This window comes from Solanum lycopersicum, chromosome 4 (genome assembly GCF_036512215.1).
Source record: "Solanum lycopersicum chromosome 4, SLM_r2.1".
Lineage (NCBI taxonomy): Eukaryota > Viridiplantae > Streptophyta > Magnoliopsida > Solanales > Solanaceae > Solanum > Solanum lycopersicum.
Genome location: NC_090803.1, coordinates 4,798,003 through 4,812,042, shown reverse-complemented (window position 1 = coordinate 4,812,042; position 14,040 = coordinate 4,798,003). Strand labels below are relative to the sequence as shown.

General features: G+C 31.1%; 1 protein-coding gene and 1 long non-coding RNA gene across 2 annotated transcripts; both read right to left on the bottom strand.

The window, feature by feature from the left end:
- Window positions 1-7,462: 7,462 nt before the first annotated feature.
- On the bottom strand, window positions 7,463-7,971 carry LOC138347877 (uncharacterized). The gene is made up of 2 exons (XR_011220443.1): window positions 7,837-7,971; window positions 7,463-7,728 (listed from the first exon to the last, which is right to left on the bottom strand). It is a non-coding gene; the product is annotated as an uncharacterized lncRNA (long non-coding RNA).
- Window positions 7,972-11,560: 3,589 nt separating this feature from the next.
- LOC101253883 (vascular-related unknown protein 2) lies at window positions 11,561-13,049 on the bottom strand. The gene is made up of 2 exons (XM_004236676.5): window positions 12,775-13,049; window positions 11,561-12,145 (listed from the first exon to the last, which is right to left on the bottom strand). The coding sequence occupies exons 1-2, from the start codon at window positions 12,854-12,856 to the stop codon at window positions 11,889-11,891; spliced, it is 339 nt and encodes a 112-aa protein (XP_004236724.2). The 5' UTR covers window positions 12,857-13,049; the 3' UTR covers window positions 11,561-11,888.
- Between the last annotated feature and the right edge of the window lie 991 nt (window positions 13,050-14,040).

The following is a 14,040-nucleotide window of genomic DNA, read 5'->3' as shown; positions in this document are numbered from 1 at the left end:
TATCTAAGGTTTTTCTTAAGAAAATAACACAAAATATGATATGATTAATGACACTAATCCAACCAAAAAAAAAAAAGAAATCGCATAAAACAAATATTGAAAATTAACAAGTTATAATGGAAACGATCATAATTTAAAAGTACTAAATCGTGCTAAAATAAGTTTAATAAGTATTAGTTACATGACTAAATATTAAGAAAATTAAAATTAAATTATTTATTTTAATTGTCTAAATTACTAAGGTAAAACTAAATAACAAAATTCAATATTGTAGAAATGATCAGTATCTCATAAGAACTCCATGGGAGGAGCTCTGAATTTCTGGAGAAGAAGAACAGTTTCTAAAGAAGAAGAACAGAAGTGAAAACTGTGTTTTGCAGAATGAAAAACCAACTTTCATTGAGCTGATCTTTGTACATTTATACAGCTAAGTTGTAACAGAATAAGAATCTAACTAACTGAAAAATAACAAACTAACTGAAGGATTAACTAATTTAACAGAATGTTAAATACATGATCTTAACACCCCCCCTCAAGTTGGCAGTGATGTAGTTACTGACAACTTGCGCAAGATATTAGAATGACTAGGTTCATTCAAAGCTTTGGTTAGAATATCAGCCATTTGTTCTGAAGTGGAGACATGATGAAGAGTAATGAGCCCTTCTTGCAATTTGCTTCTCACGAAATGACAATCAACCTCAATGTGTTTGGTGCGTTCATGGAATATTGGGTTCTTTGCTATATGGATTGTTGCCTGGCTATCACAGAAAACTGAGATAGGTAACTTACAAGACTCAGTTAGCCCATCCAATAACCTTTCCAACCAAACCAATTCTCCAACTACCTTCCTGATTGCTCTGTATTCTGCTTCCGCTGATGACAAATATATTGTTGTCTGTTTCTTTGATTTCCAACCGATAGGACTATCCCCTTGAAACACTATATATCCACTTACAGATTTCCTAGAATCAGAACATGCTGCCAAGTCAGAGTCACAATATGCAGTAATTGTACAATCTGCATGTTTGGTCATGAAAATCCCTTGGTTCAAGTCATTCTTCAAGTATCTCAATACATGAAAGGCTGCCTTAAGATGTGGTTCTCTAGGTGCCTGCAAAAATTGGCTGAGATGTTGAACACTATATGTGATGTCCATTCTTGTATTTGTAAGAAAATTCAGTTTTCCTACCAACTTTCTATAATAAGTTGGATCAGTAAGTAGTGTTCCTTCAATTGAACTCAATTTCACAGAGGGATCAAGTGGTGATGATGTTGTGCTATAGTTTGAGCAACCAAACTCCTTGATTAAATCAGTAGCAAACTTCTTCTGAGAAATTAAACCACCATTGTCCTTGTATAGAATTTCTAGGCTTAGAAAATAATGCAATTTTCCCAAATATTTTATCTTGAACTGATCATGTAGATGTGCCTTTAAAGACTCAATTTCTGCCAAGTCTGTTCCTATCAAAATAATGTCATCAATATATATAGCTACAAAAACTACAAATATTCCAACTTTTCTATGGAAGAGAGAATAGTCACTGTCAGAGTGTGAATATCCTCTTGAGCAGAGTGTTGTGGCTAATTTTTCATACCACTGTCTGCTGGCCTGTTTTAATCCATATAGAGACTTTCTCAACTTACATACCATTCTTCTATCATCAACTAGAAGGCCTTGTGGTAGTTGCATATAGACCTCTTAATGTAGATCACCATGAAGAAAGGCATTGTTAACATCTAGTTGAAATAAATTCCAACCTTTCTTGACAGCCAAACCAATTAAGGTCCTTACAGTGGTCATCTTTACCACAGGTGAGAAAGTTTCATTATAATCAACACCTACTTGTTGTGTATAACTTTTGACAACTAATCTTGCTTTAAACCTCTCCACTGTACCATCAGCTCTGTGCTTGATCTTGTAAACCCACCTGCAACCTATTGGTTTCTTTCCTGCAGGTAGTGATACTAAATCCCAAGTGTTATTATCATATAAGGCTTTAAATTCTGATGTCATGGCTGCTTGCCATGCAGGATCCAAGGATGCCTCCTCATAAGAAAATGGTTCAATGTTATGAGAAATTTGTTTCATTAGTTGCTGACTATCCAGGCAAAAAGAGGTGAGGGAAATATGGTTAGAATTATGATGACTGGTGTGTAGAGTATGGGTTGAAAGGCATGAATATGATGAAGGCAATTTGTAGGCATATTCACTTAGATATTTTGGAACAGTGTGTGTCCTAGTTGATCTCCTAAGAACTGGTTCATTTTGTGTTTCAGTTGGTATTGTAGGAGCAGAAACACTTTGGGTAGTGGTTGGTTCAGTGTGCATGTTTGTTAGTGAAACAATAGGGGTTTGAATGTTATCTCCAACAATATTATCAAGTACAAATGGTGAAGAAACAGAATAATCAGTGTTAGTGACTTCCTTGGTGATATCCTTATCCAACATATTCAACAATGTAAAATTATTTCTCAGATTTTTCAAGACAGAAGTGAGTTTAGAATCAGGAAACACACCAGCAAAAGGAAATATATTCTCATGAAATGTGACATCTCTAGAAATGTGTATCTTTTTAGACTCCAAGTCCAGAACCTTGTAACTTTTTGTGTTGAAAGGATATCCAATGAAGATGTGAGGGGTTGATCTTGGTTCAAACTTGCCTTTATGTGTTTTGAGGATGGAAAAACATAAACATCCAAATGACCTGAGATGTGAGTATGATGGTTGCTTGTCATACAATATTTCAAAAGGTGTTTTGTTGTTTAAGATTATGGAAGGAAGTCTATTGATCAAGTATGTTGCAGTAAGGACACATTCCCCCCAATATTGTAAAGGAAGTTTTGAGTGGTATAACAAAGCTCTGGCAGTTTCAAGCAGATACTTATGTTTTCTTTCTACAACACCATTTTGTTGTGGTGTGTAAGGACAGGTTCTTTGATGAATGATTCCTTTATTCTGGAGAAAATCAGAGGTTTCTTTATTTGTGAATTCTAAACCATTATCAGTTCTGATGGATTTTACTGTGGTTTTGAATTGGTTTTCTATTAGGCAAATCAAGGCTTTTATGGTTTCTAGTGAATTGCTTTTGCAACTGAGCAATTGAGTCCATGTTGATCTACTAAAATCATCAACCATGGTTAAGAAGTATTTTTGATTTGTATGTGTTGGTGTATTATATGGTCCCCACAAATCAATGTGAAGTAATTAAAAATCTCTTGTGGATTGTATTGTCTTTTTGGTAGGAAAAGGAATTCTTGCTTGTCTTGCCATTGGACAAATAATGCAAGTAAAAGTTTTTTTGGGGCAAAGGAAACAGAAATAGTAGAGATAGCCTTCATTTTTCCAAAAGGTACATGGCCTAGTCTTGCATGCCACAAATGATCCACATTTCCATGAGACATACATGATTTGTGAAAACTAACAGGACACAAATTACTAACAGATTGTTGTGGAGTCCAACAAATGTCTTTATTATTTTCATGAAGAGATTTTACAGAAGAAATACAAGTGAAAGGCTTACGTGATACAGGATATGAAGCAGAAGAAGATGGAACTGAAGCAAGTGAGGAAGAACCAAATGAATTCCTGCAGTTTGGACACCTTGAACAAGTGAAGTATAGGCCATCCTTTGCACTACCAATCTCCAGAGGGCTCTTTAGAGAAGGGCCCTGGATAATACATGATGAATTGGTGAAACTAATGATAGCTTTGAGTTGTGAAGTCAGACACTGAACAGAAATTAAATTGAATTTAAAACTAGGTACAAATAGCACTTGATATAGAGTCAATGTTGAATTTAGATAGGCATCACCAATTTCAGTCACTTTCATTTTATATCCTTTTGGTAGTGTAACTAAGAATGGATAGGCCAAGGGTCTGATTTTAGTAAGTAAGTCTTTATTATATGTCATGTGGTTTATGGCTCCTGAGTCTATAATCCATGAGGCAGCAGGTGATACAACACATTTACACGACATTTTACCAAAATCAGTTATAGAGGAATGACAAGCTAAGATACCTGCAAGGTTCACAACTCCTTGTTCATGTGTAAATCCATCTGCAGAATTCTTTTGTCCATCACTTATGGCTACTCCATGAACATGAATGTTTCCCAACAAACTAAGCAACTGATTATACTGATCATATGTAAATCTATGAGTCAAATTGTTCCCTTGTTCTTCATACTTCTCAGAGGCTGTACTTCCTGAATTACCATGAACATTTGCTGCAGATTCTGAATTTCTCCTTTTAGTAAACTTGAAATCTTGAGGAAAACCATGTAACATATAACATTTTTCCTCAATGTGGCTTGATTTCTTACATTAGTCACAAAACAAATTTGACTTATTGTAATTTGATGGATATGTTCTGAATGAATTTCCTGAATTACTAGATGAACCTGTATAGTAATCAGAAGATGAATTGTTGGTAGGATTATTTTGCCTGTACACACCTTTACCCCCTCTTCTACTTGGAACAAAACTTGTTCTGAAAGTGTTAGTGTTGTTGCCTGCATTAGATTGCCTAGAACCTGAGCTACTGTGTAGATGCACTCAGTGATGTGAAATCCAGATGAACTCGAGAATGTGGATTGATTTCCCTTTGTTTTTTCTTCCTGAACTAAGATGGAGAAAGTCTGTGCCATGGTGGGTAGAGGATTCATCATCAAAATGCTTCCTCGCACAATTTTGTTCTGCCTTGTGCAGCTTATTCTTACCCCCACAAGTACATAAACAAGTGCACCGTGTGGTATCTAAAGTAGCTAATTCCTCCCATAACCTCTTGATGTTGGTGTAATAACCTGTAACATCAAGGTTCCCTTGAGCAAGACTACTAAGTTCCTATTGAATTTGATACAATTTCGCACCATTTGCTTAGTCATATCGATCTTCTAATTCATCCGATAACTCTTTTGCATTATTTACATATTGTAGGCTATCAGCTAGATCCTTTGACAGAGAATTAAGAATCTAGGAGGTTACCATATTGTCACAGCGCCCCCATTGATCATACATAGGCGAAGTAGGAGCTGGTTTCTTAATCTTGCCATTGATGAATCCTGTTTTATTTTTCACCGAAAGTGCTTTGAGAATTTCCCGTCGCCATGAACGATATCCAACACCATCAAACACGACTGGAGTGATTGATGATCCAGCATTTTCTGAAGGATGCACATAGAGAGCATTATTGGAATCATGAATCTGTGGTTGTTGAGTTTCAGCAGTCAAAGTTGGTTGATCTGTACCAATCGCCATGAATCAATAACCAGCAAGAAAAAGAACAACTGAGATCTAAAAAAAATGGAAATATCAGATTGATGACTGATCGAGGAATCAACAAAAAAATGAGATTTGAAGAAGAAGAGAATCAACACAGAAGAAGAACCCAAGGCTCCGATACCATGTAGAAATGATCAGTATCTCATAAGAACTCCATGGGAGGAGCTCTGAATTTCTGGAGGAGAAGAACAGTTTCTGAAGAAGAAGAACAGAAGTGAAAACTGTGTTTTGCAGAATGAAAAACTAACTTTCATTGAGTTGATCTTTGTACATTTATACAGCTAAGTTGTAACAGAATAAGAATCTAACTAACTGAAAAATAACAAACTAACTAACTAACTGAAGGATTAACTAATTTAACAGAATGTTAAATACATGATCTTAACAAATATTATTGTCATTCTTAGTGTTGAATTAATTTTATTTTTTTTGCATTATTATTAATTTGATTTTGATTTAAACTTTATTATAATTATTAACATCTATGGATTATAACCTGTATTGAACCATTTAGAATTCTATGTTTCAAACTTGAAATAATATATTGAATGATAAAAACTAAGAAAAAATATAAGAAATATTTAAAAATTATATTAGATTAAATACTTTTATGTATAAAATAAAAACTTAAAATTATATATATAATGTCAGATTGAGTTTTTTTAGTAAAATCAAACCACCCAAATATAATCAGTTTTTCTTAAAAAAAATATTAAACCAAGTCAAACCAAACCACTAGTCAATTTTTTTTCGATTTGATTTTGTACCACTAAACTATGAATTCAATTTTGCTCGTTGATGTATATTTAATTTGAACTCATCAACTCCTATGAGTTATTCGTTTGTATTCACAATCATTTGATTTTCATGGGCTATATGTTTATGGATGAAAAGTATGCATTACTTATAAAACATTTATGATATTTTAGAGACGTCAATATAGGCTAGGCCCATTGGACTGACCTAGTCTAATCTGGTATTTAGTAGGGTTAAGTTAAGATTTTTGGAGTCAATTCAAGAAAAAAAAATTTGGCCCAACCTGAATAAGTCTATTTATTTGTGGTGCTAGAGAAATATAGGTAGGTCGGTCTGTGGGCCAATATAAATAACTAAAAAATATAAGGGCAAAGGAAAAAAATCACATACTTTTAAAGCAAAATTACCATTTGTGCCTTATAAGTTTATAATTACAGAAATCCTTCAAACTGATATAATAATATAACGTTGATATATTAATCTGATGCAAGAAATATATTAATCATTAAGCAAGATACATTACATTGTATACATGATACACTAATCTGATGCACATTTTATACAAGATTCTCTGATGCGCGAGATACATTAATTTGATGCACGAGATACATTAATTTGATGTGCGAATACATTAATTGGATGTGTAAAAATGAGAAATTTTGGGAATTTGTAAAACTAATAGGGGATAATGATAATAAGTGAACTTAAATGTGAGATTTCTCTCATTTTTCTAATATATAATATAATATTAAAATTAAACATTAAAGAATGTTCAAACTCAAAACAATTGGACCGGCCATTTTCTGGCCCACACAAAAAATAACTAACCCGACCTGATCCATTAAATAATAAAATTATGGATTAGCCTGGAAGGAGTGTGCTAGCCCATATTAACAGCTCTACGATGTTTCTTTCAAAGATGATTTCTTATGATTTCTTTGAAGGAACTTGCTTATAAAAGAAAAACCTATATGATTTAAGTCAAGACTTTACATAATGTTTTATGAATTATATTTGGGACTCACTATAATTTGAGCTTAAATTCCATAGTATGATTTATGAATTATTATTATTATTATTATTTTTTTGTTTTTCATTTGTTGTCCAGAATTCATATTAGAGCTCTTATTAAATTCGGATCACGCTTTGAAAAGCTCATTCGAAAGATGACGTTTGCAACAAAATTTTCTCCATACCCCCGAGACGTGCGATGATTAAGCCATAATCTCATTACATGCATGATGTTTATACAACTTATGATCTCGATTCATGCTAAGACAATATTCAACTCTCACTACCTTAAAGAAGATATTAAGCATTAAAATTAAGGTTGAATAATTACCTTTTATTAAAACAGACCTTGAGAACCATATGAGAGTATGTAATTGTATATACGTGTATAAACAAGTCACACATAGACTACAAATTGATAAAAAGGTATATATTACATATATATGGGTGTAATTGTACAAATAAATGTTGCACAATTTAATTGTTCTTTTTAAAACAGATTAAGAATTACAATCTTAAAAAATATCATAACATTAATTATTTTTTATCATAAAACAACAAAGTTTTTTGAAATAATAATCACTAACATTAATTATTATCGACCAGTCTGAGGCCTAGGAGCTGGTCTTTGGCCTGGAGGTCTTGAAACATTTGCTCTTCCTCCATCATTCTCTTCTCCTTCTACATTTTTTTGGTACATCACAATCATTTTATTATTTCAAAAAAAAAGTATGTTAAAAAACGTAATAATTAAACGAATAAAAGTGTATTATCTCTAAGTGATGTTACCTTTAGAAGATTTTCCACAAGAAACAATGTATACAAACAAATCTTCAATCTTCTTTATATCTATGAAGAAATTAGCCATTTTTATTCCTTTTCCTTAGCTAAATTATCTCTCATGGATCAAATGGGATTTATAATAGAATAATGTTGAAAGGTTCAATATTAAATACTATACTTTTTATTTAAATTATAATCTAGTTGAGAACGTTACAAGTTGTTAGTTCGTAAATCATTATTCTCAATGTCTCAATTTATATTATACTATTCGTTTTTCAAAAGTCAAACTGTTTAAGTTTGATCAGAAATTTGCGTGCGAAATTTTTAATTTTTTAAAAATAAAATTTATTTATGTGTAAATTACATAAAAAGTACTATAAGTAAATAATTGATAATTCAAAATATTTAAAAGATTTATAAAAAAATACGATAAAAATTAAATTTATTTAAATCTTGTAATTCAAAAAAGTATCTAATAAAATGGAATGAAGGGAATAATATTTATTATTTTTTTATATATACAAGGGGCCTATTTATGTACAAGTTGGAATTGAAGATGATTTTTATATTTTAAATTGTATAAAATTCATGTATGAACGTAGACATATTCTTGAGTACTGTTAGTTTACAATTTGACATATTTTATATTTCAAACTATATTACAAGAGGGAATAAACACACGTCACGTCAACATGTCCCGTTTGGCGTATAAGAAGGTATTCTACGGTGTTTTAGAAACTGCTAAAAGTATTTTGTTTATGAAAAATATTTTAAAAAATAAGTTAATTTCTTATTTATTTACTTGGGTTCAATATATAATTAAAAATATTTTATATATAATTAAAAAAAATTATTATTGGTTAGGGGTTTGGGGTGGAGGGGATGGAGATTACTTGGATAGAGGTGAAGTCACTTTCAATTAAAATTAATTCTTTTTATACAAATGTCAATGATACTTTTCTTTTGTTTTCTTCCTCTATTTTTGTAAATTTATATCAATTATGTTTGTTGTTATGCTTTCTCACGAAATATTTTCATTATAAAAGGAGACAATACAAATTTATAAGTATATATTCTAATAGTTTTTATAAGAACTTTATAAGTATAAATCATATTTTTTAAAAAATATTTTTATCAAAATTTATAACCAAACGCATTATAATTACTTCACCCAAAGTGACTTGTCAATTTTTTTTAAAAAATTTGTAACCAAACGCCAGCGAAAATAAGGTGTATTGAAGGATGAAGACATAATCAAATATAATAAATCACTTATAAAACTTGTGTAACGACTCGAACTATCATTATCTGGGAGGAAAAAAACTTTGGGAAATTCGGGGCCATTATCTCGCCACAACAGACAAGGGGCCGCTGGGGCGGCAACACCAGAGCGGGATAGGCGAGACAACATCTTTCTAAAATACCTAAATAAGTCGTAAAACACTCTAGAAACCTCCAAAAGACTGCTCTAAGCTTGAGAATGAAGGAGAAGGAGATTTCTAGCTAGGGAATGGAGAGATCTTACGGATTCTTGGCCAAATTCACCGTGACGAAGCCCGAAAAATAGGAATTGAAGCCAATAACTCCGTGCAACTGCTTGGCGCCCAGGTAGGCTAGGTTTTATGAATTGAGTAGTTTAAATTTGTGTTCACTGCATAATATATGTAAATCAAGTGTAGGATTATGCGTAGACCTTCGTGCACAGAATGATTTAAGATTTTAAACCTTAAAAAGAAGCCTCAGACGATGAATTAGGGCTGAGTATGGTGGAATTAGGGTTTTGCATGAGGTATGAGACGAGAACGTAACCAACGTAGGTGATGATTGTGATATGTTTGTGTGATATATGCATGTTCTTGCTTCATTATGATACTTGTATATGTATGAATGTTATAATATTGATCACACTTGTTGTAAATGAGATATATGAACGATACTTGCTAGAATTGATGACGTTAATGTATGATCTTGATGGTATACTTGTAATATTGATTGTGGTGTGTCTTTGGGATCAATTGTCACGTTCCGGCATAACTAACTTGGATCTGTTGTAACTTTTCGGCATCATTTGAATTAGATTGCCACGTTCTGGCATAATTTGAATCGAATTGACACGTTCCGACATAATATTGGATTAAATTGTCACGTTTCAGCATAAATATGAAATCAAATTGCCACGTTTCGACAATATAACAGTTTGGGTTTGAGTTCGACCAACTACTTGACATAATTGTTAAAATTGAGAATTGTGAAATACATTATTGTTCTTCATATCGAGGTTATTGTATATGTTCTATTTCTGCAATTGATGTTATGATTGTGTGGAATCATATATGTTGCACTTAGGAATTATATGTTGTGATGGGTTATGTTTGGTTGTGTTAGAAGAACTCTGGGTTGTTGGGTGTTGTAATTACGGAAGAGAAGTAGATGTAACGTTTGTGGGGAAGAGTGTGTAGGTGGAAAAAAGATTGAGGTTAGTGGTAAGGAATTTGTGGGGTGTAGTATGTGACCATGATTGAGAAAGGTGCCAAGGAGGTAAGAGTGAGTGATGAGCGGTTAATTGAAGTGCTCATGGGTGAAATTTGTGGTTCAATGAGGTGTTAGCATGTTTTAGGCTATGATCATGAACTGGGAGAGTAAGCTGATTGAGAAGGCGGTTAGTAACTAGAGAATTTAGGTTCTAAGAAAAAGGGTAAAGGTGGAGAAGCGAGTGGTCAATTTCATATAATCTTATTACTTGATTACTTATGTTATGCGGTGGGTGTCGGATTGACTGATGATGCCTACCAGTACATGTGTTTCTACTGATACTACTCTTGCTATGTCATTTGACATAGTTTAGATACAGGATTGGTGATGTTTTATTAGGTGAACAGGAAGAAATTTCCAGCAGCTTCTATTATTTCTTCTGCATAGTGGGAGTTGTGTCTTTTGTTTTATTATCCAGTTATACTCTTAGTAGCTCTCGTACCTGTTTAGACTAGATCCATGAGAGATGTTTAAATTACCTGATAGTTTAATTAGTAGTGTGTCCAAGGAGTTTATATATAAATCATAGTGTTATATTTATTTCGTTTTTCGTTACATTTTCCGCTTATTTTAATTTTTGGGATATGAGGGTCGTTCTACTATTTAGGTGATATAGTGGGTGCTCGCACGATCTGGTGGGGTAGATGATGACAATTTGTTTCCTCTTTTTTTTCTAAGAAAAATCATCTTCGTCTTATTTAAGATACTTGTGATTCCTAGAAAAAATATTTTCAAATTTTTATCAATCGTACATGAAATCACTTGAAATTTTTTTTTATGGAATTGTTTTCCTTAATAGAACACACTCTAATTAAATAGGTGTTTGGCTATTATGATATAAGATCCCAATTTCATATTTTGATTTCTAATAAGCAGTTGTTTGTGAAATCAGCACAAAAAATTTAACTTCAACTACAAAGTTCAAATTTCAAATAGTAATTTCAACTCTTTTTTAAATGCAAAATTTGACTAGTAAATTTATATAAAAACTCGATATGTAAAATTCAATCAAACAACTTTATAAAAAAAATTGGCAAACCAAATTGAAGTAAATCAAAGTTTGCCTGTTTCACTAAATCCGTCGATTTTGGGTCGAATTTAATAAAAAAAATCGAGATCATCTATCAATTTATTACCTTGCAAACAGATATCTTTAAAATGCTATCAATTAATGGAGGTAAAATGATAAATACTAAACTTACTATATCGAAATCACTGTTTTTTATTAATAAATGTACCAAATCAAAATTTGACAAGTAAAAAGGGACAGAGAAAATAAAAAATTTTAAACTTCTAATCTTAGACTAAAGAATTTAATTATTTCTTATGACATTTTTTCAAAAAAATATATTAATCATTACCATATTTATAAAAAAAAAAAAGGAAGAGAAAAACAAACAAAGAAACAAGAAGAATATTCCTTACACATTACAATATTAAAAATGAGAAGAACAAACCAAAATAAAACCCTAGAAAAAATAGCTAGGCTTGTTGAAATAATTATCACAATATTGAAATAATTAATCTCAACCAGTCTTAGGTTTAGGAGCTGATCTTTTTCCTGGACGTGTTGAAAAATTTGCTCTGTCCTCTTCATTAGCATTTTCCTCCTCCTCTTCTTCTTCTTCGGTTTGTTCTTGTTCTTGTTCTTGTTCTTGTTTTTGAGAATTTTCTTTAGATTTATCTACTTCTTGACCTTGTTGAGCAATAATATTTTCTTTTTCTTGATTTTGTGTACTATTTTCTGCTTGTGTTTCTACTACTTGGTCAACTTTTGATGGTTCTGAAAAAAATTGAACACATATATATTAAAAGTATGAAAAAAAAAAGATTTAAAGAAGTTCGATCAATCTTACAGAAGAGTTTTTTCACTTTATTGAATGAGAAATTGAACACACATATGTATTTAAATTATTTCAAGAAAATATTATATTGAAGATGTAATTAAATATATATAATGATGTGTTATCATTAACGATTCAAAACTTTTAGATAATACTCACGTGAAAGATCATGGGCCAACTAGAAGTTGGGGAAATAGTGCAATAAAATATTTTTAAAAGTTCTATATGGAGAGTTTTTCACTTTATTAAATGAAAAGAATTGTAGTATTTTCTCAAACCTAAAGGCTAAAATGATAATACGTTTTCCAACATTTAATAGAAACTAATATGACATAACTATAAAATAAGACAAAAACAACGCATGAAATGATCATATATTTCAATATAATTTCAAATACTTCAATATAATTTCAATCATTTCAATGCTAAACAACACAATAGTGTGAAAATTGAAAAAAATAAAAAATAAATTGAACTCGGCCATTAGAAAATACCGTTACAACATGACATATTTAAAATTACAAAAAAAATGTAATATTTTGATATTTTCGACATATTCAACCCTTACCATTAGAAGATTTTCCATCAGAAACAATGCTTATGGATGGATCTTCATTCTTGTTCTTTGTATCTTCAATGAACTCAGCCATCTTTTGTTTCTTGTTAGCTATTATCTCCCTTTGGATCAAATAAGCTTATATATAAGAGATTAAATATTGTAAGGTTCAATGCATACTCTCTATTTGAAATATAATATAGTTTGGAGAATGATACAAGTTGTATAAATCATTATTTTATTTTATAAAGGGGGCCTATCATATAATTAGTGTTCACATTATTCCTATCTTTCCTATGTGCAACTTGCAAGTTTGAAATGATGGTTTTTTTTTCTATTGCAATATTCATGTGTGAATGTAGATGTTCTTAATTGACTTAGCAATTTGATACAATGATGACTAATTAATTTATATTATTCTATTCAATTATCTTACAAGATGTCAATAAATGTCTGCTTGGAGTCTAAGAGGGTATTTTTTGGTAGATCTGATATAAAGAAAAATATTTTTTTTTTAATATAAAAATATACATTTTAAAAAAATTAGTTGATTTTTTTTCTCTTAGATATTATCTCACATGGATCAAATGGGATTTTAAGAGAACAAATGTTGGAAGGTTCAATATTATACATACTACTTCTTATTTATTTTTTATTTAAAAATATAAGCTAGTTGAGAATTATTATTACTTTATACAAGGGGCCTATTTGATTCCTTTTATCTTTCTTACATATATATAATATATGCCCAAGTTGGAAAGGAAGATAATTTCAGTATGGGCCTATCTGATTCCTTGTTTATCTTTCTTATATGCTCAAGTTGGAAAGGAAGATAATTTTTTTATTTATTTTTAATTGTATAATATGCATGTGTGGATATAAATATATTCATCAATATGAGTTGCGGTGTAGTGAAGGAACTGTTTTACTCTTAATTAAAGGTCTCGAACTCGAGACCTTGGATAGTATATGGAGAACATTCTATTGATAGTGTCACCTCTGAATGAAACCTACACTATGTGATTTAAATTTAGACTGAATTTATGTCAACCTCCACGCCTGATTAGAAAAAAAAACCATAATATATTTTGAGTATTACCAATTTGATTAATCAATTATGTTATTCTATTCAACTATCTTACAAGAGGGAATAAACATCAGGTCAACATGCCTGCTTGATAAATAAGAAGGTATTATAGGGGGCAGTTTGTTCAATGGGCTTTTAATCTGGTTATATCCGTTTCCTTTAGAGATTTAAGGTCAATAATTATTGGAAAA

Coding starts and splice junctions, on each gene's coding strand:
- LOC101253883 (XM_004236676.5), bottom strand. CDS start 12,856: ATGGCTGAGTTCATTGAAGATACAAAGAACAAGAATGAAGATCCATCC. Junction 12,146..12,774: donor TGATGGAAAATCTTCTAATG/GTAAGGGTTGAA, acceptor AATTTTTTTCAG/AACCATCAAAAGTTGACCAA.